At 43.9% G+C, this 26839-nt stretch overlaps 1 protein-coding gene across 22 annotated transcripts in view; it reads left to right on the top strand.

Annotated features, from left to right (window-relative positions):
• The window catches only part of ttn.2 (titin, tandem duplicate 2), a 217833-nt gene that overhangs the window by 189135 nt on the left and 1859 nt on the right, over positions 1 to 26839 (top strand). For all 22 annotated transcript variants that reach the window (XM_025903577.1, XM_025903582.1, XM_025903581.1 and 19 more), the window contains 37 exons: positions 63 to 359; positions 464 to 1051; positions 1171 to 1473; positions 1568 to 1864; positions 1995 to 2282; positions 2372 to 2671; positions 2839 to 2990; positions 3089 to 3239; positions 3328 to 3627; positions 3742 to 5508; positions 5659 to 5952; positions 6066 to 6353; positions 6487 to 6786; positions 6944 to 7278; positions 7558 to 9289; positions 9428 to 9730; positions 10111 to 10422; positions 10690 to 10980; positions 11065 to 11364; positions 11506 to 11647; positions 11750 to 11913; positions 13188 to 13490; positions 13585 to 13866; positions 13984 to 14577; positions 14676 to 14966; positions 15119 to 15418; positions 15751 to 16053; positions 16164 to 16466; positions 16580 to 16848; positions 16964 to 17279; positions 17436 to 17741; positions 18212 to 18511; positions 18790 to 19365; positions 19560 to 19865; positions 20093 to 20475; positions 20603 to 20813; positions 20943 to 26720. In XM_025903577.1, coding sequence (XP_025759362.1) covers positions 63 to 359; positions 464 to 1051; positions 1171 to 1473; positions 1568 to 1864; positions 1995 to 2282; positions 2372 to 2671; positions 2839 to 2990; positions 3089 to 3239; positions 3328 to 3627; positions 3742 to 5508; positions 5659 to 5952; positions 6066 to 6353; positions 6487 to 6786; positions 6944 to 7278; positions 7558 to 9289; positions 9428 to 9730; positions 10111 to 10422; positions 10690 to 10980; positions 11065 to 11364; positions 11506 to 11647; positions 11750 to 11913; positions 13188 to 13490; positions 13585 to 13866; positions 13984 to 14577; positions 14676 to 14966; positions 15119 to 15418; positions 15751 to 16053; positions 16164 to 16466; positions 16580 to 16848; positions 16964 to 17279; positions 17436 to 17741; positions 18212 to 18511; positions 18790 to 19365; positions 19560 to 19865; positions 20093 to 20475; positions 20603 to 20813; positions 20943 to 26720 — 19725 coding nt within the window. The remainder of the gene's footprint in view (positions 1 to 62; positions 360 to 463; positions 1052 to 1170; positions 1474 to 1567; positions 1865 to 1994; positions 2283 to 2371; positions 2672 to 2838; positions 2991 to 3088; positions 3240 to 3327; positions 3628 to 3741; positions 5509 to 5658; positions 5953 to 6065; positions 6354 to 6486; positions 6787 to 6943; positions 7279 to 7557; positions 9290 to 9427; positions 9731 to 10110; positions 10423 to 10689; positions 10981 to 11064; positions 11365 to 11505; positions 11648 to 11749; positions 11914 to 13187; positions 13491 to 13584; positions 13867 to 13983; positions 14578 to 14675; positions 14967 to 15118; positions 15419 to 15750; positions 16054 to 16163; positions 16467 to 16579; positions 16849 to 16963; positions 17280 to 17435; positions 17742 to 18211; positions 18512 to 18789; positions 19366 to 19559; positions 19866 to 20092; positions 20476 to 20602; positions 20814 to 20942; positions 26721 to 26839) is intronic.

Below are 26839 nucleotides of genomic sequence, written 5' to 3' on the forward strand. Positions count from 1 at the left end.
TTTATAGAAAATATATGTCAAAATTTGTTGTAATTGAAAGGCAATATATTTTCTTTCTCCAGAAAAACCAAGTCCACCACCAAAACTGGGTGTAACGGATGTAACCAAGGAAAGTGTGTCCTTGGCCTGGGCCAAGCCAGAACACGATGGAGGCAGCAGAATTACTAGCTACCTAGTAGAAGCACTGGAGAATGGACAAGAGAAGTGGGTTAAATGTGGTACAACAAAGTCCATCCACTTCACAGTGTCTGGTCTGAGGGAGAATGCGGAGTACTTCTTCAGAGTCAGAGCTGAGAACTATGCTGGATTCAGTGATGCTAAGGAAATGACTACTCCTGTAGTAGTCAAAGACCAGCTTGGTAAACTACAAGCTTGTTATAATAATCAGAACATGCCATGCAATTAGTAGAGACTACACCTAATTTCTCCTGTTGTAACTCTTTTTGGTACTTTTCTGTTCTAGAATCTCCTGAGATCAACATGAAGGACTTCCCCCACAACACAGTATATGTTAGAGCTGGATCTACCCTAAAATGTGAGATTCCATTGACAGGCCGGCCTTTACCTAAAGTGACTCTGTCCAAGGATAATGTGCTGCTCAAATCAACAATGAGGTTTAACTCAGAAGTCACTCCTGACAGCATCAAGATTACTCTGCGTGAGAGCATTGCAGGAGACTCAGGCCGCTATGATATCATTGCCTCCAACTCCAGTGGAACCACCAAGTCCTTTGTAAATATAGTGGTTCTTGACCGCCCCAGTGTCCCACTTGGACCAGTGGAGCTGTATGATGTCACAGAAGACAGTGTGAGCTTAAAGTGGCTCCCACCAGCATATGATGGTGGCAGTCCCATCACCAATTACATCATCCAGAAGCGAGAGACAACTACAGCCAACTGGATGGACGTGTCTTCCGCTGTGGCCCGCTGCACCATGAAAATTATGAAGCTGACCACTGGCCTGGAGTACCAATTCAGAATTAGGGCAGAGAACAGATATGGAATCAGTGAACATATTGACTCACCAGCTGTCACTGTCAGTCTTCCTTACAGTAAGCAGTTTTTGCTTTTCTTATTATTATACATAAACATGATATTTTTGCTACTCATTCTTTACACCTTCACTATGTGAGCATGCCAAAATTCTCAATCTCTGCATCTTATCCTCCAGCTATACCAGATGCACCATCAACTCCAGAAATTACTGCTGTAACCAGGGAAAGCATTACTGTTGCATGGAAGGAGCCAAAGTCAGATGGAGGCAGCCATGTGTTTGGTTACCATCTCCAAATGAAAGACAAAAACAGCATCCTTTGGCAGAGAGTCAACAAAACAGTGATCCGTGCCACACACTTTAAAGTCACCAACATAAATGCTGGACTTATTTATGAGTTCAAGGTAGCAGCAGAGAACTCTGCTGGAATTAGTGCCTTCAGCAAGGTTTCTGATGCTGTATTGGCTATTGATGCCTGTGGTGAGTTTGTAGTCGATAAAATGCACGAAGAATTCTTTGACTTAAGATTTTCAGCAATATTTATTACAATCATTCTCACTGTATCTTCTTATAGAGCCACCCCTATACTTGCGCATAACTGACATCACTAAGAACTCCATTAGTCTGGCCTGGCAGAAGCCTGAATATGATGGTGGATCCCCAATAACTGGTTACATGATTGAGAAGAGAGAGGGTGTTAGCTCCAAATGGTCTAAAGCTAACCTCACCAATATCACAGACACCCGCTTCATTGTTACTGGCCTCACCCAGGATGAAACGTATGAGTTCCGAGTTATGGCAAAGAATGCAGTTGGTTCAGTGAGCAACCCGTCTATCACTGTGGGACCAGCCACATGTGTGGACACTTATGGTAGGTCTTTTCATGTTGGATTATATTTGTGTATTTTTTTCTGCAATTATGCATTGTCTTGTATTCTAAGATATTTATTCCACACCCTACATATTCTACATCCTGACTTGTCTTACCATCTCTGGTCCAGGTGCCCCAGAGATTGAAATACCTCAGGAGTATCTTAATGAGGTCAAGCACAAGGCTGGCTCTAATGTGGAACTCAAATTTAATATAAGAGCCAAACCTGCTCCCAGTATTGAGTGGTTTAAAGATGGCAGAGAGCTTGAGCCTACTTCTCAGCTTTCTTTTAAACACACTTTCGAGTCCACAAGTGTGTTCCTGAAGGAAACAACTCGTCTTAACTCTGGAACCTATGAAGTCAAGGTGAAGAACTCCCTCGGATCGTCATGTGCCATTGTCAGGCTGCTCATTCAAGGTATTTATTTAATATTTATTTTTCATTGTATAACATGTATCATATATGCAGTATACACCCTGAGTCAAATGTTTTCCTTGTCTAATCAGATAAGCCAGGCCCACCTGCTGGAGAAATTCAGTTTAAGAAGGTGACAGCTGACAACATCACCATCATGTGGTCCCCACCTGCTGATGAAGGTGGTGCCATGGTAACACATTACATTGTAGAAAAGCGGGAGACCAGCAGGGTAATGTGGTCGATTGTCTCAGAGAAACTGGTTGACTGCATTGTGAATGTGCCCAGACTCATAAAGGGCAATGAGTACATCTTTAGAGTCCGTGGAGTCAACAAGTATGGCATTGGAGAGCCACTGGAGTCTGAGCCCATTATTGCCAAGAATGCATTTGGTAAGCAAATAGAATAAAGTCACCTCATCAGTCACATATATCTCCCTCTCTCTCTCTCTCTCTCTCTTGCTCTTGTGTTTGAAATTATATCAACTTTCATTATAGACAGTGGTAAATTACAAAGGTAAACTTAAAAGCTTTAACCTTATCATTTTTATTTTGCACAGTACCTCCCAGCGAGCCATCTAAGCCTAAAGTTACTATGATCACTAAGTCTACCATGACAGTAATCTGGGAAAGACCAGCGTTGGATGGAGGCAGTGATATTGATGGCTACTATCTAGAGAAAAGGGAGAAGAGGAGTCTGCAATGGTTCAAGGTTTGTTTGCTGCCCCAAATCTAAAAAGTTCAAGCATAAAGAAAATCTACCAATGAATAGGAGATGTTAGCTTTAATATATCCATTTTTTTTATCCAGGTGGTGAAGGGCACTATCAGAGACACCAGGCAGAAGGTGGCTAACCTGGTGGAGAACAATGAGTACCAGTACAGAGTGTGTGCTGTCAACAAGGCTGGAGCAGGAAACTACTCTGAACCTTCTGAGCTCTATAAAGCCTATGACCCAATAGGTATGTGACTTTAATTTGCAGTTATCCTCATCTCGTCAGCATTTGAGGAATTCCTTTATTGTTTACATTTTCCTTTTTTTTTCTCCAGATCTACCAGGTGAACCCACTAAACTGCGTGTGATTGATTCCACAAAGACATCTATCACACTTGGATGGGAGAAGCCCGTCTATGATGGTGGCAGCGAAATTACACACTATATTTTAGAGCAGATGAATACAGAGGACAAAGAATGGGTGATTTCCAACCCACAAGTCAAGACATGTGAGTATGTGGTGTCCCACCTCAAACCTGGCATCTACTACTTCTTCAGAGTATCTGCTGTCAACTGTAAAGGCAAAGGAGAAGACATCAAAATGTACCAGCCTGTGCAAGCCAAAGATATTTTAGGTTCGTATTGATATAGTTCCCTTTATAGTACAAGATATTAGTCTTGAGACGAATCAATAATTAAATCAGAATTAATGTTCTTTTCCATCTTTATATGACATTTGTATCCAACAGAGGAGGCTGATCTGGACTTAGATGTTGCTATGACAACTCAATACACAGCAAAGGCTGGCCGTGATGTGGAAGTCTTTATCCCCCTAAAGGGTCGTCCTACACCAAATGTCACCTGGCGCCGTGGTGACCGTAACATGGCTGGTGATAACCGCTACACAATCACAAGCACTGAAAGAGCCACCACACTCCTCATCCCCAAGGTCACCCGTGATGACTGTGGAAAGTATGTGCTGGAAATTGAGAATGGTGTTGGAGAACCTAAGATAGTTACTGTTTCCCTTAAAGTTCTGGACAGTCCATCCACCTGCCAGAAACTGATGATAAAGAATGTCACAAGAGGAAAGCTGACACTAAGCTGGGAGCCTCCGCTCATAGATGGTGGCTCCCCTGTGACTAATTACATTGTCGAAAAGAAGGCCTCCACTATGAAAGCTTATCAAGTGATTACTGATGAGTGTTTAAATACAAGTTACAAGGTGTCAGGGCTGGAGGAAGATATAGCTTACTTCTTCCGTGTGTCTGCTCAAAATGAGTTTGGTGTGGGTGACCCTTGTGAAACCACTGATGCTGTCCGAGCAACTGAAACTCCAGGAGCTGTTAAAGACCTAATAATGGTGGACTCCACAAAGAACTCTGTCACCCTTCAGTGGAGCAGACCTGACCACGATGGTGGCAGCCACATCACTGACTACATAATTGAGAAGAGAGCCCAGGATGAAGTCAAATGGACTTTAGCTGCTAAATGCAAGCGGTGCAGCTGTGAAGTGACGGGACTCAAGGAAAATACTATCCTGGATTTTAGAGTGTTTGCAAAGAATGAGAAAGGCAACAGTGACTTCTCCCAAATTGGTCCGATCACAGTGATGGACCTCATCATTCCACCTGAAGCCAACCTGAATGATTATCCCAATGGAGAGCTTGCTGTTCGTATAGGTCAAAACATCCATATTGAGTTACCATTCAAGGGAAAACCAAGACCTACAATCAGCTGGCTAAAGGATAATTTCCCACTGAAGGAAAGTGAGAAGATTCGCTTTAGGACCACTGACAACAAGACTTCAGTTACAGTCAGAGGGGTTAAGAAAGAACATGCTGGACAATACACCTTGGTTCTGGATAACAGAGTCATTAAGAACTACTTTGACATCAATGTGATCACTCTGGGACCCCCTTCAGTCCCTACCGGCCCCATCCGTTTTGACGAGATAAAAGCTCAGACTATTATTATCTCCTGGGATGAGCCGAAGGAAGATGGAGGTGGCGAGATCACCTGCTACAGTGTGGAGAAACGTGAAACCTCCCAGGCCAACTGGAAGATGGTCTGCTCCAGTGTTGTCAGGACTACCTTTAAAATTCCTAACCTGGTCAAAGGAACTCAGTACCAGTTCAGAGTCCATGCAGAGAATAAGTATGGGGTCAGTGAGCCACTCATCTCTTCAGATGTTGTTGCCCAGCACCAGTACAAACCTCCAGGTCCTCCAGGAAAACCAGTTGCCTACAACATCACCAGTGATGGTATGTCAATAAAGTGGGATGCCCCAGATTTTGACGGGGGTTCCCCAGTCTTAGGTTATCATGTCGAGAAGAAGGACAGGAACAGCCTCTTATGGCAGAAAGTGAATTCCACAACCATCTCCAACAGAGAGTACAGGATAATTGGTCTTGTGGAGGGTCTGGAGTACTCCTTTAGAGTCTATGCAGAGAACAATGCCGGACTCAGCCCTTGCAGTGAACAGAGCAAACATGCGCTCGCTATCTCCCCTGTTGGTAAGTAGATGTTGCTCAGTACATCGGTCTGTATTTAGGAGTTGTTTTGTATTTACAGAGTTTAGATATTATGATTCTTTCATTTTGTCCTATTTATTTACTCTTTACATCTAAATTATTATGGATTAATTGCTTTCTTGCCTCAATTAGATCCACCCGGTACCCCAGTCTGCATTGATGTAACCAGAGACTCAGTCACCCTCCAATGGGACATTCCCAAGAGGGATGGTGGAAGCAAAATTGTAGCCTATAGTGTGGAGAGGCGTCAAGGCAGAGGCAAATGGCTACGGTGCAACTTCACTGATATCAGTGAGACCCAGTTCACTGTAACTGGTCTCTCACCTGGAGACAGATTTGAGTTCAGAGTGATTGCCAGGAATGCTGTTGGCACAGTCAGCCCACCATCCAACTCCTCTGGATACATAATGACCAAGGATGAGAGCAGTAAGTATTTTTAATATAAAAAACATGTTAGAAGAACGCAAATTGTTGCTTGTTTTTTAATTAATCACATCTTACTTGATGCTGATTCATAATCTTTTTGTCTGCATCTCCAGTTGTTCCTGAGATTGAGTGGTCTCCAGACCAGGTGCTCACCCTGAGGGCTGGAGATAATGTCAGTCTCAGCTGCAAAATCACCGGACGTCCAGTCCCACAGGTTCTTTGGTACAAGGATGGTAAAGAGATCGACAAGAGGACTATGATTGACATTGAGATTAATACTGGCATTGGCACCAGTAGTCTGTTTATTCGCGATTCTAACAGGAACCACCGTGGAATTTACACTGTAGAGGCCAAAAATAGCTCTGGAACCAAGAAAGCTGATGTTAACGTTAGAGTCCAAGGTTTGTAAATGTGTGCAATTTGTTATAATATCTGTTAAAAAACACTGTTTTAGACAAATCCGTTTCTGTTGACACAAGTGATACAAATGTTTTTTACCGTAACAAGTCTCCTCAATCAACTTTTTCCTTGCAGATACCCCTGGACCCGTCGAGGGCCCAATCCGTTTCACAGGCATCACAGCTGAGAAGTGCACTGTGTGGTGGAGCCCACCAGAGAACGATGGCTGTGCTGCCATTACTCACTATGTGGTGGAGAAAAGGGAGACATCCAGGATCACTTGGGCCTTGGTCACCTCCAAGTGTGAAGCTTGCTCTTATAATGCCACCAACCTCATCAAAGGCAATGAGTACCAGTTCAGAATCTCTGCTGTCAACAAGTTTGGTGTCGGTAAACCACTGGACTCTGATCCTATAATTGCGAAGATGCAGTACAGTAAGTAAAGTTACTCAGTGCTGTCTGTTTGACTTGTTGGGAAACTCTTAAAAGTAATCTGAATTTTCTATTGAACATAAGCACTAATGGAAGAAATGCTTTCCACCATTCAAAGATATTACTTTAAAAAAAATTTATTTTTTGTTCTGTTACTCAGCTGTTCCTGATGCCCCTGGTACACCAGATGCCACCCATATTACTGGAGACAGCATAACGCTGTGTTGGACCAGGCCACGGTCAGATGGAGGCAATGAGATTAAATACTACATCCTAGAGAGGAGAGAGAAGAAGAGCTTGCGCTGGGTTAAGGTCTCCTCCAAGAGGCCCATTACAGAGTTAAGGCACCGTGTGACCAAACTTACTGAGGGCAATGAGTATGAGTTCCGTGTTATGGCTGAAAATGGTGCTGGTGTCGGACCAGCCAGCAGCACCTCCAGGCTCTTCAGATGCAGAGAACCAACGAGTGCTCCCAGTGCTCCCACTGTAATCAAGGTAGATCTTGTATTAACACTCATTGAATTATACATGGAGGATCTTTTAAGTAAAAACCAATTTCCTAAACTGGTCTTGAAATTTACAGGCCAATCATATAAGATGTATTCTTTTTGGTTTTACTATTTAATTTTACAGAATGGCAAACATATAAAAAGAGGCAATTTGGATACAAAACAGGTGCAGCTTTGTAGTGAAGAACGCTGAGTTTGACTCAATATTAGATTATAGAAACAAAACGCATTAAAAAAAATTGTAACTATGCTTTTTGTTCATCAGGTCATTGACTCCACTAAGTCCTCTGTCACTCTGGAATGGACCAAGCCAGTCTTTGATGGTGGCATGGAAATAATTGGCTACAATATAGATATGTGTAAGGCCAGTCTGGAGGAGTGGCACAGAGTCAACAGACAGATTTGTATTCACACCAGGTATACTGTCACAGGTCTAGTACCTGGAGAACTCTACAAGTTCAGAGTCAGTGCTGTAAATGGATCAGGAGAGGGCGAAGCATCAGTGATGCCAAACCCTGTTCAGTCTTTGGACAGACTTACATCTCCTGAAATTGATCTTGGTCCTGACTTCAAGCAAACTCATATTGTGAAGAATGGAGGCACTGTAACCCTACATATTGCTTTCAGAGGAAAGCCAGCTCCTCTAGCCACGTGGTCTAAATTAGACAGTGAGCTTCCGATAATGGCTGATATCAACACCACAGATTCATTTTCCACTCTGACCATAGAGAACTGCACCAGGTATGAGGCAGGCAAATACACCCTGTCCCTGGAGAACAACAGTGGGCGCAAATCCATCACATTCACTGTTAAAGTACTGGATACTCCTGGACCTCCAGGAGCCATAACCTTCAAAGATATTACTCGCGGAGCCTTGACAGTGATGTGGGATGCTCCTGCCAATGACGGTGGATCCCGAATCCACCACTACATTGTGGATAAGCGTGAAGCAAGCCGCCTTGCCTGGCAAGAAGTCAGCACCAAGTGCTCACGGCAGATGATCAGAGTAACTGGTCTGGAAATTGGTGTACCATATTTGTTCAGAGTGATTGCCGTTAACCATTATGGCCAGGGAGAACCAAAAGAGATGACTGAGCCTATAATTGCCACAGAAGAACCTGCGCCACCCAAGAGATTGGATGTTGTTGACACAACCAATTCCACAGCCTCACTGGTATGGCTAAAACCTGAGCATGATGGAGGCAGCCGCATTAGAGGCTATATTGTTGAATTCAGGGCTAAGGGCACTGAGCACTGGGTTGTTAGTGGAGAGACTAAGTCTCAGAAGATGGTGGTAGAGGGTCTGATTGAGAACACAGAGTATGACTTTAGAGTCAAAGCCAAGAATGATGCTGGAATTAGCGAACCTCAGGGCACCTTTAGCTCTGTGGTCATAAAGGAGCCTTGCATAGAACCAACTGCTGATCTCAGCAGCATCACCAACCAGCTCATCACTTGCAAGACTTCCAACACCTTCACAATTGATGTCCCTATCAGTGGCAGACCTGCACCTAAAGTTACCTGGAAACTGGAAGAGATGAAGCTTAAGGAGACTGACAGAGTCTCCATTAAGACCTCAAAGGAAAGAACCATTTTGGTAGTGAAAGACAGCAAGAGAAGCGACAGCGGCAAGTACTACCTGACACTGGAGAATGCTGCTGGTGTGAAGACATTCACAGTCACTGTGGTCATAGTTGGCAGACCAAGTCCACCCACAGGACCAGTGGAAATTTCTGGAATCTCTTCAGAGTCCTGCACCCTATCTTGGTCTGAGCCAGCTGATGATGGTGGTACTGACATCAGCAACTACATTGTAGAAAAACGGGAATCTGGCTCCGCTTCTTGGCAAGTGGTGAACTCCAGTGTGAAGAGAACCACGATCAAAGTGACACATCTCACCAAATACATGGAGTACACATTTAGAGTCTGTGCTGAGAACAAGTTCGGAGTCAGCAAGTCCGTTGAGTCTGCCCCTGTTGTCATTGAGCATCCATTTGGTAGGTGCTGTCCAACAGTTTAAATATGTGATCCTGATTTTATATGTGTGTGTGCCAACATTGGTTTTGTTTTGTTTTTTTAATGCTTTGGATTTCTTCTAAACAAACCATATTCTCATCTCCACTTGATTTTCATAGTTCCACCAAGTCCTCCAACTCGCCCAGATGTGATATTTATATCTGCCAATGCCATTAGCATTAAATGGGATGTTCCATATGCTGATGGTGGCAGCAAGGTGACAGGCTACTGGATTGAGAAAAAGGAGAGGAACACGATCCTGTGGGTAAGGGAGAACAAGCTACCCTGCCTGGATTGCCAATACAAGGTCTCGAACCTGATTGAGGGGCTGGAGTATCAGTTCAGGGTGTATGCCATGAACCTTGCTGGGCTCAGCAAAGCCAGCGAAGCCTCCAGACCTGTAGTGGCACTCAATCCTGTTGGTAAGAAAATATTCACATTCACATTCATCCTAACTATGAAGATGTATTATGAAATGACAGATGGTCAATACTTAATTTCACTTAAGGTCCTAAAAACAGACGTATTGTTATTACTGTTGATATTGCCCAACTAAGATGCACAATGGAGACTTTAAGAGCATAGTCTTAAGTGTTTGAGTTGAAGTCAATTGTACTTCTTTTTTCTGAACTTCTGAAGCTAGAGAACACTTTTGGATGACAGATAAAACATCTTCAAGAACATTTTTTCAACTCAAGCCCTTAGGACTACTCAGACCTGAATGACTGAGAACCTACACAAATTTTAACAATATCTGACGTTGTGTGAATATAAATGTTTTATGATCATTTCTACCCTCCAGATCCTCCTGGCAAACCCGAGGTGACAGACATCACCCGCTCTTCTGTGTCATTGTGCTGGACGGTGCCCTTCAATGATGGTGGCAGTAAGATCATTGGTTACGTGGTGGAGAGAAAAGTCTACAGCACAGATGAGTGGGATGACAACCGCTGGCTCAAGTGCAACTATACCACAATCACAGAGAACTACTTCACCATCACAAACCTAGGTGAAGGAGAGACCTATGAATACCGTGTCGCTGCCAAGAATGCTGCTGGTGTTCAAAGTGTCCCTTCAGAGACCACTGGACCAGTCACATGCAAGGATGAATATTGTAAGTTCAAGGGTTTTGTTTGGGTTTGTTTTTTTTACCTTGATAGTATTTAAATAAGTTAATCTACATTTCCTATAATTTTAGAAACAATAAAAAACTATGAATGAATGTAAATTTAAAGAAAAAAAAAGCTCCCCTGCTTGGTGTACCAGCCAGAATATCAATAAAAATGACTAAAACAAAGATTGTTTTCAGGGGGGAGGTTCAATATACTGGTATATGTTGTTATTTTTTAATGTAACACTAATCATCCCTTACATTTTGCAGCTCCTCCCAAAGCTGAACTTGACAGCAAACTGATAGGTGAGATTGTCACTGTTACTGCTGGTTCTGACCTTGTCTTGGACGGTGCTGTGGGTGGTAAACCAGAGCCTACAGTGTACTGGTCAAAGGGCGACAAGATTTTAGAGCTTGGAGAAAAATATTCACTGACCTACACTGCCACCAGAGCCATGGCTGTGATCAAGAGCTGTGACAGATACGACACAGGTAGATACATTCTAACTGTCAAGAATGCCAGTGGAATTAAGACGGCAGCTGTCAGCGTTAAAGTTCTAGGTGAGTAGCCAAAAGGACATTGATTAATTAGTGTGTCTTAATAGTTTGAACTTTCTGATTGAAATGTTGTTTTCTGTCTCTTAGACACTCCTGGAGCTCCAGCTGATAGGATTGTAATCAGCAGAGTCACAGAGGAAAAATGTACAGTGTCTTGGAAGATACCTCTGGAGGATGGTGGAGATCCTGTCACCCATTACATTGTGGAACGTCGTGAGACCAGCCGCCTCAACTGGGTCGTCATGGAGACTGAGTGCAAGACCCTGTCATGTGTCAGCACTAGGTTGATTAAGAACAATGAGTACATCTTTAGGGTTAGAGGTGTCAATAAGTATGGGGCTGGAGTTCCTTTGGAATCTGATCCCATCATCGCCAGAAACGCTTACAGTAAGCTGCAGCATTTTTCCAAATCTTACTTACAATTTCAATTCTGGATTTAGGTGTTAAGGATTATATTACATCTTATGAATGGGAAAACATCATGTAGATTTGTTTGCGTGACTCTGACCTGCTCCCACTCTTCCACAGCAATCCCCTCCCAGCCAGGCACACCAGAGGCCACTGCAGTGGGTAAGGAGCATGTTATCATCGAGTGGCAGAAGCCTGAGAGTGATGGAGGAAGCGAGCTCAAAAACTACATAGTTGAAAAACGAGAGAAGAACAGTAGCAGGTCAGAACAAATTCTGGATTCATTGAAGATGTTGAGACATCATTTCTTAAATGAAGATACTTATCCTTCTCTTTCATGATGTTGTTTTGTTGTTTGGACCAGGTGGACTCGAGTGAATAAGACCTACACCATCTATGACACCCGTCTGAAGATCACAGGCCTACTGGAGGGAAGCGAGTACCAGTTCAGAGTTACGGCAGTCAACTCTGCTGGATACAGCCAGCCAAGTGACGCCTCAGTATACATCCTCTGTAAAGACCCCACATGTAAGACATTTTTACTTAAAAAAAAAAGAAAGCTCAAGATATTGTCCTTTTAATGCCAAGAGAAAAGAGATATTATTTAATATTTTTCAGATCCATTCAGTTCACTTTTATTTATATAGCACCAATTCACATATTGTAAGGTAAAAATGCTAAAATGATAGAAAGAAGCCCAACAATCATACTAACCACTAATAGCAAGCACTTGGCAACAATGGGAATGAAACTTTTAACAGGAAGAAATCTCCATCAGAGCCAGGTTCAGGGGAAGGGCAGCCATCCCCGCGATCAGTTGGGAATAAGGGGAAAGAGAGGAGAAAGATGGCGGAAAAAGGCAAACTAAAGGATAGGCAGAGTTTAATATTTACTAATGATTTAATACAGTAGGCAATGAAGGCAGTCCAACATACTGTGTTAATGTGGACATATAATGATTAAAAAAGACTCCAAGATTCTTCACAGTGTTATTGGAGGCCAAGGTAAGTATCTGGTTAGACACCATGTTTTGATGTCTCCACTATGTTGTTTTAGGCCTGAGTACATCAAGCCCTGTTTTCTCTGAAAGTAGTAAATTAGAGGTATTTCAGGTCTCATGTCTTTAAGACATGCCTTTGGTTTAACTTCATAATTAACCTTTGTGTGCGAAGAAAACTCCCCATTAATGCACATAGCACAGTGCTATTGAACCCTGTGGTGTAGTCGCACAGCAAGATAAGTACTGACAGAGGCCATTTGATCATCCATAACCTTCACTAGTGATATATTTATACTGTGATACACTCTAAATCCTGGCTTTGTCATAATAAACTGAGGACCCAAAATGCAGAATCACAGGCTTTATTGCTAAGTTTATAACAAACCACAGTATCAAGGGTCATGTTTTTTGGGGGGGGGGGGTTAATATATTCAGCCAAATTTTAAGAAATAAAAGCTCCAAAATGTGATAGATTCCATCTCTTCTAAGAAGACTACGTTTTCCCCAGACTGCAACTCTGGTGCTCTGGTTTTTGGTCCCAAAGTTTTAGAGGGTTTTTTTTGTAAAGCCAGCCGACTCCATAACTCCAAAACTAGGAACAAGAATACAATAACTGACTATTTCAAATATAATTTGCAAGTGCAGATGAAGTCACTATGTTTGTTGTTAATCAAGTGACACACACTGTGCTTTGCAACAGGATGAGGAAGTGATACCAACGCTGAAAGCACCACTCCAAACATATTTTACAACATATTTGTTTAGATAAAATACATTTTCAAAAATTCCATTTCATCTACAGACACCCCAGCTCCTCCATCAGTGCCTCGCATCACAGACACAACAAAACACAGCATCACCATGACTTGGACCAGGCCCATGTATGATGGTGGATCAGATGTCACCGGCTACGTTGTGGAGATCCTAGAGGAGGGTTCTGAGCAGTGGTACCGTGCCACTGCCAAAGCCCTCAAGACTAATGATTATGTGGCTGGTGGTTTGGCTGCCAATAAGAAGTACAGATTCAGGGTTGCTGCCATTAACAGCAATGGGACTGGAGAGTTCAGTGAACCAAGTGCTGAAGTCGAACCACTTGAGAAAATTGGTAAGTAGGTGTAGATTTCTGTTGAAAAAAATCAATATCTGAACTATATCTGAACTTTTTAATGTTCTATGTAAACTATGCTCCATCCACTCAGAAATACCTGACTTGGAGCTGGCTGATGACCTAAAGAAAACAGTGTGCCTCCGTGCTGGAGGTACTCTGCGCCTGTTTGTGTCTGTCACTGGTCGACCAACGCCAGTAGTGGCCTGGAGAAAGACGGGGGTGGAACTACAGAGCCGTGGTTATATTGAGACTACTGACAAGTACACATCACTGGTAGTAGAGAAGGTTGATCGCTACGACTCTGGAAAATACATTGTAGAGGCAGAGAACCCATCTGGAAAAAAGACTGCCACCATCCTTGTTAAAGTCTATGGTATGTCAACCAAGGTTTCCACAGAGTTTGTTAAAAGATTTTGGATATCAAATATGTACAGTTAGTGAAGTAATATAGTTTCTAAATATGATCTTTTTACTTGCCTCTCTTTGTCAGACACTCCTGGTCCTCCAGGTTCAGTGAAAGTGAAAGACTACACCAAGGAATCTGTTGTGATCACCTGGGATGTTCCAAGCATTGATGGTGGTGCTCATGTCAGCAACTATATTATAGAGAAGCGTGAGGCCAACATGAAGTCCTATAAGACTGTTACCACTGAGTGTAGGAAAACCCTGTACAGAATCACTGGACTGGAGGAAGGTGTGTACTACTTTTTCAGAGTCCTGCCAGAGAATATCTATGGTGTCGGTGAGCCCTGTGAGACAGCGGAGGCTGTGCTGGTGTGTGAAGTGCCCTCAGTGCCTGTGAAGCTTCAGATTGTTGATGTTTCCAAATCTTCTGTCACCCTGCACTGGGAGAAGCCTTTGCATGATGGTGGCAGCAGATTGACAGGCTACATTATTGAGGCCTGCAAAGTAGGCTCCGACAGATGGAGTGCTGTGGCGACAGTTAAGGCCTCAGTGTCCCAGCACACCATCCAGTCTCTGACAGAAAATGACCAGTATCTGTTCAGAATCCGAGCCACGAACAGCAGGGGAGCCAGTGAATCCACTGACATTGTCACTCCAGTGATCATCCAAGAGATCAAGGGTAAGATATCAAAACAAAAATCATCACATCATTTCTGTTTTTACTAAGCTGTGAAAAGATCCACATAAGTCATATGAAATATTTTGTGTTTTCTGCAGTTATGCCCAAGATTGACGTGACAAGTATCCCTCAGAAGATAGTTCATGTGCATCGTGGCAAACCCATTGACCTCAACATCCCAATAAGGGGCAGACCACAGCCAGTCTGCTCGTGGTACTTTGGTGGTGTGAAGCTGAAGGACACCCTGGACCGCATCAAGATTGACAGCAACAGCAAATATACCCATCTCGTCATCCGTGAGACGACCATCTCTGACACAGGAGACTACACACTAGAGGTGAAGAATACCATAGGCATGGCAACTGAAGTTATCAAGGTTATCATCCTGGGTAAGCAGACATTCTTTACTAAACTGAATGTTTTATATTCTCAGTTTTTATTTAGTAAGGTGTATTTTTCCTTCAGAGAAAAATCAAAAGACAAAGAAATAAAAAAGACAAAAACTGTCTTCCTAAATAGCTGCCTTGTTGTTTCTGTTCAGACAAACCGAGTATTCCTGTGGGTCCAGTAAAGATCGAGGAAGTTGACGGTGTTTCAGTGACGGTTAGTTGGCAACCTCCAGAGAATGATGGTGGTGCCAATGTCAGCGGATATGTCGTTGAGCAACGTGATGCCCACCGGCCTGGCTGGACCACCGTCTCCGAGTCGGTGACAAGGCCTTGCTTTAAATTCACTAGGCTCTCTGAAGGAACTGAGTACGTGTTCCGTGTTGCAGCCATGAATCGTTTTGGCATTGGTGGCTTCCTGCAGTCTGATGTGGTAGAATGCAAGAGCGCCAAGAGTAAGTTCTCTTTCCATAAAAAGCTTTAATGTTCTTCATATGCACTTTCAATGAGAATTATGCTGCCTTTGATAACTTGCACTGTTGCTTTGAAAACCTTCTTCTTGTTCTTTTCAAGCCCACTAGTCCAACTTCTTTCTGTAGCATTTTTTTACAGTTTCAGTTTCACACTGTTATTGGTGGTCCCTGTATACAATTACAGGTAGACAGGTTCTGATTTGATATATAAACTTAAAAATCCTATTAAACTGTGGATTGTTTATTCTCACTTAACTATATGGTACTATGTCTTGTTTGTAATTCATCTCTGATTGTTTTTCTTTTCTATGTAGCCATCCCTGGACCCCCAAGCAGGCCAGAAGTGCTTGATGTCACCCATGAGGGCATGACCCTGACCTGGAAACCACCTGAGGACAATGGTGGCTCCACTATTGCGGGCTATATCATAGAACGTAAAGAGGCCCGTTCTGACAGGTGGTTGAGGATCAACAAAAACCCTGTTACTATGACCAGGTACCGTTCCTCCGGACTGATTGAGGGCCTGGAGTATGAACACCGTATCACAGCCATTAACTCTAGAGGGGCTGGGAAACCCAGCGAGAGTTCTGTCATTACCATCGCTTTAGACCCCATTGGTATGTCCCGCAAAAGATCACTGTAACAGTTGTACTGCTTTTCTGTTTTAAATTAGCCATACCACTGTGGGGTCACTATCTTTACCTATTCTCTCTGTGTTATTAAACAGAACCTCCAGGTCCTCCAGTTCAGGCCAGAGTCACAGACACTACCAGGACATCTGTTTCTCTAGCTTGGCTTCCACCAGAAGAGGAGGGTGGTTCTGTCATTACTGGCTACTTTATTGAAATGCAGAAGGTAGACCAGCTGGAATGGACACTGTGTAACACAACTCCCACGAAGATGTGCGAGTACATCATCACCCACATGCCACAGGGGGCTGAATACAAATTTAGGATCATCGCCTGCAATGCTGGTGGTTGTGGAGAAGCTGCTGAGATTCCTGGAGTGGTTAAAGTCCAGGAGATGCTTGGTAAAGAAAGAAATATTTATAAATCCTTTACTTCAGTTTTTTGGTGGCATGGCATATAGCATCCTGGCATTTTTAGCTTTAGTTAAAAAAAATCAAACCTCTGTCTTCTTCAGATTATCCTGACTATGAGCTGGATCCTAAATATGAAGAGGGCTATGTGGTCAGACAAGGTGGGGTCATCCACCTGTCTGTACCCATTAAGGGTAAACCCATCCCTACATGCAAGTGGACCAAGGATGGTCGTGACATCTCCCATCGGGCCATGATTGCTACCCATGATGACATCACTGAGCTGGTCATCAAAGAGGCGCATAAAGATGACACTGGTACCTACGACTTGGTGCTGGAAAACAAATGTGGCAGGAAGGCTGTTTATATCAAGGTGAGGAGCGTGTCTGAAAGATTTTATTAAAGCATGGCTAATGAAATGAAAACATATATTGTATAAAATCTAATAACAGCCTTAAAAACAAACTCTCTGTACCTCCTCTCTGTAGGTGAAAGTGATTGGTCGCCCTGATGCCCCAGAAGGGCCTCTGGAATTTGACGACATTCAGGCCCGATCAGTAAGAGTCAGTTGGAGGCCACCATCAGATGACGGTGGCACAGACATCCTGGGATACATAGTGGAAAGGCGGGAGGTACCCAAAGCTGCCTGGTATACAGTGGATGCTCGAGTAATTGGGAACTCTCTAGTGGTGAAGGGCCTAAAGGAGAATGTGGAGTACCACTTCAGGGTTGCTGCTGAGAATCAGTTTGGTGTCAGCAGAGCTTTAAAATCTGACGAGTCTGTCACACCAAAGACTCCACTTTGTGAGTAGTGATACTTTTGTTATTAGTCCAACTTTCTCAGTTGAACTGGGAAAATTTTGTATTTTGTATTTAATAAACCTATTGCTGTGATAATCATACACTCTGAACATACTGTAACTCTGATAATTTAATTTGTAAAACCATCCTTTATCACAGGCCCACCTGAACCTCCCAGCAACCCACCAGAGATCATGGATGTTACCAAGTCCACAGTTTCTCTCTCCTGGGCCAGGCCCCGCGACGATGGAGGCTCTCGTGTCACTGGATATTATGTTGAAAGAAGGGAGGTTTCAACAGAGAAGTGGGTCCGCCACAACAAGACCCACATCACCACCACCATGTTCAATGTCACTGGTCTCATCCCTGATGCAGAGTACATGTTCAGAGTTGTCGCTCAAAATGACATTGGACAGAGTGAACCTGGTCCTGCTTCTGAATCTGTAGTCTGCAAAGATCCATTTGGTGAGTTATGGCTCAGTCACACTAGAGTACAAAGAGGGCAACAACCTCCTTGCAACTCTTCCTTTACTTAGTGACTGTTAATTTTTAAGTTTCTGGCATTTGTCAACCATTTGCATGTAGTAACGGTGACTAGTCACCCAGAGATTGAACGTGCAACACCCTCAACCTCTGTGTCACCGCTTTAGACAGCAAGGTGATTGCACAGGTTGCCTGGTAGGTGATGACACCACGTCCAAACAGTCACAGTCCAATTCAGACTGACTGCAATTACTTTCAGAGATACTGATGAAATTTTGCAAATAACTGCTATCTAATTTATAAATGCAGACATATTGCCAACTCATTGCAATCAATCTAAATCAGTCTGTGCTGATAAGGGAAACCCTTCTCATACATTCTAAAATACTTAAATTGATGTTAGAATTAATTTATCCAAGATTATTAACCCTTTTCCTTACTGTTTCCTGTAGACAAACCTAGCCAACCAGGAGAGATTGACATTGTCTCTGTCACTAAAGACTGTATCACCATCCACTGGCTCAGGCCTGAGCATGATGGTGGCAAGGAGATCCTAGGTTACTGGATTGAGTTCAGGCAGGCTGGAGAGAGTGCCTGGAAAAAATGCAACAAGGAGCGCTCAAAGGATCGTCAGTTCACCATGGGTGGCTTAATGGAAGCCACTGAGTATGAGTTTAGAGTCTTTGCTGAGAACGAGACTGGACTCAGCCGACCTCGTCGCACACCTATGGGCATCAAGACCAAATTGAGTGGTAAGCTGTTGCAGGATTGAGGTCTATCAAAACAAATGACCTAGTTGCAGTAGAATTTGACATTCAATGTATAACATATCTGGCAAGTTCAATACAAATGTTGCTTAACTGACAACAGAAAAATAGATCTTACAACCAAATTTTGATCAAGATTTAATGTTAAAGTCAAAATGTTTAAAGGGAAAGACAACCAATTTATCTGTAATTCCTTTCAAATTACAGCAACAAGTAAAAATTAAATACATTTAGTGTGATTAAACATTGCTGTCTTTCTGCAGTTGGTGAGGCTCCAGCTTTGACAGAAGACATCCAAGATGTAACAACCAAACTTGGCGAGTCTGGCACTCTGACCTGTGGCATTATTGGCAGACCTCTGCCTGAGATTAAGTGGTACCGCTTTGGCAAGGAACTGACCCAGAGCCGCAAGTACAAAATGAGCTCAGATGGTCGGAACCACTCCCTCAGCATTCTAACAGATGAACAGGAAGATGAGGGCCTGTACACCTGCAGGGCAATCAATGAGGCTGGAGAGATCGAGAGCAGTGGTAAACTGCGTTTACAGGCAGCTCCCCAGTTTCACCCTGGCTTTCCCCTGAAGGAAAAATACTTTGCTGGGGCTGGCACTAGTCTCCGCCTTCATGTCGTATACATTGGCCGTCCTATCCCACAGATCATGTGGTTCTATGGCAAGAAGCCTCTGAATCCATCTGAAAATGTGATCATTGAAAACACAGAGAGCTACACCCACCTCGTGGTGAGGAATGTTCAGAGAAAGACCAACGCTGGCCGCTATAAGGTGCAGCTCAGCAATTTCTTTGGAACTATTGACACTGTGCTTCGTGTAGAAATCCAAGGTGAGATCAAACTATAAACAAATTGCTTAAGGGCTCCACATCCATCCATCCATCTATCCATAAATTTAAAATCAAAGTTACAAATGAAAGCCCTTTCCATGAGTTTTCAGTTTCAGTCTACAAATCTTTCATATATATATGCGCATGTCTGTGTGTGTGTGTGTGTGTGTGTGTGTGTGTGTGTGTGTTTCTAGACAAGCCATGCATGCCTGAGGGGCCCCTAATTGTTGAAGCCCTGCTTAAGAGCTCAGTTGTCATCAGCTGGAAGGCTCCCAAGGATGATGGAGGATCAATGATTACCAACTACATTGTGGAGAAACGGGAGGCCAAAGAAGGGGAACAGTGGTACCTGGTGTCCTCCTCTTTGTCTGGAACCACCTGCCGTGTCCTCAATCTGACAGAGAATGCTGGCTACTACTTCAGGGTTTCAGCTCAGAATCAATATGGAGTCAGCGAGCCTCTAGAGATCCCATCAGTGGTTATAATCAAGAGTCCATTTGGTAAGTTTATTTATATTTTATTTTGGTGTCCTCTTCACAGATGGCTTATTCTGTCTCAAATCAACCACAGCTTCTACTCGACCGTCTCCTGTTTGCATAGGTTATAGAGTACCATCTAGAAACTTAAATGTGTTCATTTTTTAAGGAGCGTATTTAGTTTTCAAGATCTGCCACTGCATAGAATATGGGACTTCTGCACTACAGTAACTTTCCTATTTGTTTCACAGAAAAACCTGGCATCCCACAGCAGCCTTTCATTATCAGCTCCACAAAGGACTCTTGTGTTGTCTGTTGGAAGCCTCCAAGCAGCGATGGTGGAGCTAAAATCACAAGCTACTACCTGGAGAAACGTGAGAAGAAACAGAACAAGTGGATGTCAGTAACTACCAAGAAGATTGCAGAGACCAACTATGAGGTCACAGGCTTGATTGAAGGCTTCGAGTATGAGTTCCGTGTCAAATGTGAGAACATGGGCGGTGAGAGTGAATGGAGTGAGATTTCTGAACCCATCATCCCCAAGTCTGACCAGGCTCCTCGCGCTCCCACATTCAGGGAGGAGATCAGAGACATGACTGTCAAATACCATGCCAGTGCCACATTTGTCACTAAGGTACTTTTTTAAAAACTACATTGCTTATTCCTTTAAAATCTCTCAGTTTTTAAGTCAAAAGTACAATCATAACATCATTGTTCAGTGGACACCAGTTATTTATTTTGTCTCTTTTTCCTCCAACAAGGTGTTGGGCTATCCAAAGCCTGTTGTGAAATGGTACCGTAGTGGAAAGGAGGTCCTGGCAGATGGAACTAAGATCAAAGCGCTGGAATTCAAGGGAGGCTACTATCAGCTTGTCATCACTTCTGCTGATGAGAATGATGCCACAGTTTACCAAGTCAGAGCAACTAATTCCTCAGGATCCATCTCTACCACAGCCAACTTGGAGGTGGAAGGTAATATCATAATTTCCAAATATTTCCTAGAATGCAATAAATGCATGATATCTTCTTTCCAATTCCTGATTTTAAAAAAAAAGCCCACATTCATGAGAATAGTCATGATTTTGGTCATTTTTATTGTAGTTCCTGCTAAGATCCATCTGCCTCAAGAGCTCCAAGGAATGGGCGCAGTCCATGCTGTCCGTGGTGATCACGTCACCATCAAGATCCCCATCTCTGGCAAACCTGAGCCAACAATCACTTGGCAGAAAGGTCAGGAGATCCTCTCCAACTCTCCTTATCACCAAGTCATCACCACAAGGTCTTTCACATCCCTGGTATTCCAGAAAGGAGTCCAGAGGAAAGATACTGGCTACTACATTATTACTGCAAAGAACAGATTTGGAATGGACAAGCAAACCATCGAGGTGAATGTGGCTGACATTCCTGAAGCACCAAAAGGCCTTGTGGTTAGTGAAATTGCAAGAGATTCTATCACTCTTGTCTGGGAGCCCCCTGTCAGTGATGGTGGAAGCAACATTATTAGCTACATTGTAGAGAAGTGCCCCACCACCAGTGATAGGTGGATTCGTGCTGGACAAACTACTGACTGTAGTATCACTATCATCAACATATTTGGAAAGACCAAATACCAGTTCCGTGTTATTGCCGAGAACCAGTTTGGTCTGAGCCCACCATCTGAACCAACTGAGCCTATCACCACAAAGGAAGACAAGTCTGTAATTAGGAACTATGATGAGGAAGTGGACGAAACAAGAGAAATTACTAAAGAGGAGGCTCTTTTCTACAAGGTGAAGGAGCTGTCCTCAAAGTACATTATCTCTGAGGAGCTTGCTCACTGCCAGTTTGGTGTGGTTCACCGTTGTATTGAGATTGCCACAAAGAAAACCTACATGGCCAAGTTTATCAAAGTCAAAGGAACTGATCGTGAGTTAGTTTTAAGGGAAATTGAAGCTCTTAATGTGGGAAGGCACAAGAATATTGTCTACCTGCATGAATACTTTGAAAGCATGGAGGAGATCATCCTTATCTTTGAATTCATTTCTGGAGTTGACATCTTTGAGCGGCTTGGCACCAGCAACTTTGAGCTTACAGAGCAGGAGATTGTCAAGTACCTTAGACAAGTCTGCTCTGCTCTCAAGTTCCTGCATTCCCACAACTTTGGCCACTTTGATATCCGCCCAGACAACATTGTGTACACTACAAGGAAAAGTACCAACATAAAGATCATTGAGATGGGCCAGGCTAGGCTTCTGGTGCCGGGAGAAAACATCAGAATGCTCTTTTCAGCACCGGAGTACTGCGCCCCAGAGGTCCACCGCCATGATTTGGTCACAACGGCCACAGATATGTGGTCCGTTGGTGTTATGGCCTATGTTCTACTCAGTGGCCTTAATCCATTTGCAGCAGAGTCTACCACAAAGATGATTGAGAATATCATCAACTGTGAGTATGTCTTCGACAGTGAAGCATTTAAGGATATCAGCCTGGAGGCTATGGACTTTGTGGACAGACTTCTTGTCAAGGACAGGAAGCTTCGTATGACAGCCCATGAGGCTTTGGAGCACCCATGGCTCAAGATGAAAATAGAGCATATTAGCAACAAGGCTATCAGGACACTGAGACACAGAAGGTACTATCAGACTCTGGTAAAGAGGGTTGATACTATTGTATCAGCAGCTCGTGTGGCCTATGGTGGTGCTTTCAAGAACCAGAGGGGATTGGCTGTTGGTAAAGTGAAGATTGGAACTGAGTGCCATGGCTTCCGTGCTGGCCCAGTCATGCATGCCTCAGCTGAAGAAGGTGGTTATGCAAGATTCACTTGTAGCATTGCCAAGTATGACAAAAGTACACAGGTGTCATGGTACTTTGGTAACTGCCAGCTACACACAAGCCACAAGTATGAGATTACTTATAGTAATGGCTTTGCCAGCATCTACGTAAAGGACATTGAAGAAAGTGATGATGGTGTGTACAGATGCAAAGTGGTGAGTGATGATGGAGAAGACAGTGCTTATGGAGAGCTTTTTGTCGAGACAGTGAGGAGTATCAAAGAGTACTATCTTAGCCGCTCCATCAAGAAATTAAGGAGGAGAGTTGACAAGACTAAGCTTCTGCAGAGACCACCAGAGTTCACTTTGCCTCTCTATAACCGCACCGCTTTCATTGGCGAAGATGTGCGCTTTGGTGTTACTGTTACTGTGCATCCAGAGCCTTGCATAATTTGGCTTAAGAATGGTGAAAAAATCAAGCCAGGTGATAATGACAGCAAGTACACCTTCACCAGTGATAAGGGTCTATACCAGCTCATGATCCATAACCTGGACATGACTGATGATGCTGAATACACTGTTATGGCCCACAACAAGTTTGGAGAAGACAGCTGCAAGGCCCGTCTCACTGTGGCACCACATCCTGTGACAGAAGAAACTATGAGGCCCATGTTCAAACGTCTGCTAGCTAATGTTGAGTGCATGGAGGGACAGAGTGTCCACTTTGAGCTCAGAGTCTCAGGTGTACCACCTCCTACTCTTAAATGGGAAAAGGATGGTCATCCACTACAGTTTGGTCCCAAGGTGGTTGTCATACAGGAGGACGTTGACTCTCATGTCCTTCACATTAGAGAGACTCTACTTGAGGACTCTGGTGTTTACAAAGTTACTGCAACCAACTCTGCTGGCACCACCAGCTGTCAGGCAACATTGAAGGTGGACCGCCTTACCTATACAAGGAGAGAATATAGGAGTGAGGAAGAGAAATACATGCACATACAGAAACAAATTGAAAAGACCAACAAGATGGCTCAGAAAATCGTTGCTACTGAGGAGCTTGTACCTCTTAATCCCACTGCTCAAGAAGCTCTCAAATATGCTGCAGAGATTTACAAGCCAGCAGTGAGCACGAAGAATGTTGAGGGTGAGTTTGACATCACAGAGGAGAAGTCAGAGACCAAGAAGTTGGAGGAGGAGAGGAGGATCTTCATGCCCTATGAAATTCCTGAGCCTGTGGTTCATGATCCCAGAGTTCTTGATGAGAACAAAGGTATCAAACAGTTTGTACCTCTGTCAGATATGAAGTGGTACAGAAAGCTAAAAGATCAATATGAGATTTCAGAGAGGATGGAGAGGATTGTGCAGAAGAGACAGAAACGTATTCGTTTGTCCAGATGGGAACAGTTCTACGTCATGCCCCTTCCTAGAATCACTGACCAGTATAGGCCAAGATGGCGTATTCCAAAACTCACTCTAGATGATCTGGAGACCGTCAGACCTGCACGCCGCTCTCCCAGTCCTGTGTCAGAGGCGTTGTTCAGATCTAGGAGGAGATCTCTGGGAGACCTTAGCGATGAGGAGCTGAGGATAACAGAGGAAGAAGAAGGAATGATGTTGGAGGATGAACTGGAGCTTGGCTTTTCTGCCTCACCTGCTGGCAGCCCTGTACACATTGAGCGACATGCCATGGAGCATGAGGAAAGAAGGCATGAAGGTAGACATGAGACTGTTGAGGTTGCTGAGACAAAGAAGAAACGTACCATCTCTCAGTATATGAGGAGGAGAAGGTCACTGTCACCCACTTACATTGAGCTAATGCGTCCAGTTTCAGAACTGATAAGACAACCACATGCTAGGCATCCTGTGGAAGTAGAGGGAGAGATTGTGGGGAGGAGGTCCCCTACCCCAGAGAGGACCCGACCACGTTCCCCCAGCCCCATCAAGTCAGTTGAAAGATCTTCACGCTCCTCTTCGAGGTTTGAGCGGTCTGCCCGTTTTGATATCATGTCCCGTTACGAGGCCAGAAAGGCTGCTCTGAAATCTGAAAGGAAGTATCAGGTGGTCAGTCAGACACCTTTCAGTTTAGACCATGCCCCGCGTGTCACTGTTAGGATGCGTTCTCATCGTATCCCAGTTGGTCAAGATACAAAATTCACCCTAAATGTACAAGCTAAACCAGAGGCTGAGGTCACGTGGTTCCACAATGGAACTGCAATCTCTGAATCCAGTGAGAAATTCATCTTTACCAACATGACTGGTGTCTTGTCCATCACTATTCTGGACTGTCAGGAAGAAGATAGTGGCACGTATCGCTGTGTATGTTCCAACTCTAAGGGAGAGGCTTCAGACTATGCTACCCTGGAGGTGTCAGGTGGTAGCTACACAACTTTCTCTTCTCGCCGCAAGGATGAGGAAGCGCCCAAAACATATGTCCCTGAAGTCACTCGAACAGACCACTACCACATCTCCCACTTCAAAGCTGGCTATGCTTCACAGACCCACTTTGAGGTAGAAGAAACCAAATCTAAGTTAACTGAAACACATGAGGTTTTCACACATGAGAGATATGGCGCCTCCTCTGAAAGGTACTCCTCTGCTGAGAGGTATGACTCATCTATCAAGTATGCTTCTGCTGAATACCTGTCATCTAGTTCATCTTATTCATCTGACAAATTTTCTCTGAGTGGGAAACACACCACATCTGAAGCTAAACTGAAATCATCTACCACTGCTGGTGATGAGGAAGTTTCTATCCAGAAGGCAAAACTTTCTCTTCCAGCTAGAATCCTCACTAAGCCTCAGTCTGTGACAGTTGAGGAGGGAGAGACTGTCAGATTTACCTGTGATATTGATGGTGAGCCTGCACCCACTGTGACATGGATACATGAGAGCAGAACCATTGTCTCATCCCACCACATTCAGGTCACCACAACTCAGTATAAATCCAGTTTGGAAATCTCCTCTGTGACAGCCTCCCATGAGGGCAGTTACACAGTAGTGGTAGAGAATTCAGCAGGCAGACAGGAAGCTCATTTTACTTTAACCATCCATAGACCAACCCCCAAGCAGGAAGTTAAAATAGTCAAACCCCCTGAGCCATCCGTGAAGTCACCCACTCCCAGTGTAAAGTCATCTGCACCTTCAGTCACGTCCCCTGTTCCCTCCACAACCTCTGCTGTTCCCAGTGTGAAGTCACCAGAGCCTAGCACCAAATCCATTGAGACTTCAGTTACATCACCAGCTTCAAGTATAAAATCTCCGGAACCAAGTGCAACATCTCCTGCTCCAAGTGTGAAGTCACCAACACCAAGTGTGAAGTCTCCTGAACCCGAGGGGATTAAGTCTCCTAAGAGCATAAAGTCTCCTGAACCAACTGCACCTTCTCCTGCACAGAGCTTAAAATCACCGACTCCAGGTGTCAAATCTCCTGAGCCTGAGGGACCTAAGTCACCACGAGGTCTAAAATCTCCTGAGCTACGACTCAAGTCACCACCGCCAACTAAGACCCTGGGGACTGGAAAGTCACTGGAATCTGAGGAAGTAAAATCACCCCGGGGTATCAAATCTCCAGAACCTACAGGAATCAAAATGCCAAGAGGTGTCAAGTCCCCAGAACCTCCTGGACTCAAAACACCAAAAGGCATCAAGTCCCCAGAACCAACAGGCATCAAATCACCAAGGGCTCTGAAGTCCCCTGAACCTGAAGGGATCAAATCACCACCCAGAATGAAGTCTCCTCCTCCCACCATGTCCCCCAAGAGAGTTGTATCTCCACCCACTGTAAAATCCCCAATCCCAAAACCCCCCAAGGTCACGAGTCAGCTAACAGCAGAAGCCTGTGAGGGGTCAGTGAGGATGTCCTGTGTTTGTGAGAGCTCCGTCAGAGAGGTGGTTTGGTATGTCAATGGGAGGAGGCTTTCACAAAGCAGTCACCTTGAGATGCACTATTCTGAGGGTTCTTGCAGCCTTGTGATCCATAATTTAACAGACAATGATCAGGGAGAGTACACCTGTGAGATGAAATCAGAAGGAGGAGTATCCAAGTCTTCTTTCAACTTCACTGGACAAGTGTTTCAGTCAATTCGCAAGAAGATTACAGCTTATTGTGAACAGCAGCTGGGACTTCAAGGTAGGCATTTCTTTCGCTATCCAGAAAATCTGATCCAGTTTCATACTTTAAAGAAATTATAACAGAGCCCTAACATTGAAGTCATTCTTGACAATGTCATGTGTATTATCATTACTTCT

This window comes from Oreochromis niloticus, linkage group LG16 (assembly GCF_001858045.2).
Source record: "Oreochromis niloticus isolate F11D_XX linkage group LG16, O_niloticus_UMD_NMBU, whole genome shotgun sequence".
Classification (NCBI taxonomy): domain Eukaryota; kingdom Metazoa; phylum Chordata; class Actinopteri; order Cichliformes; family Cichlidae; genus Oreochromis; species Oreochromis niloticus.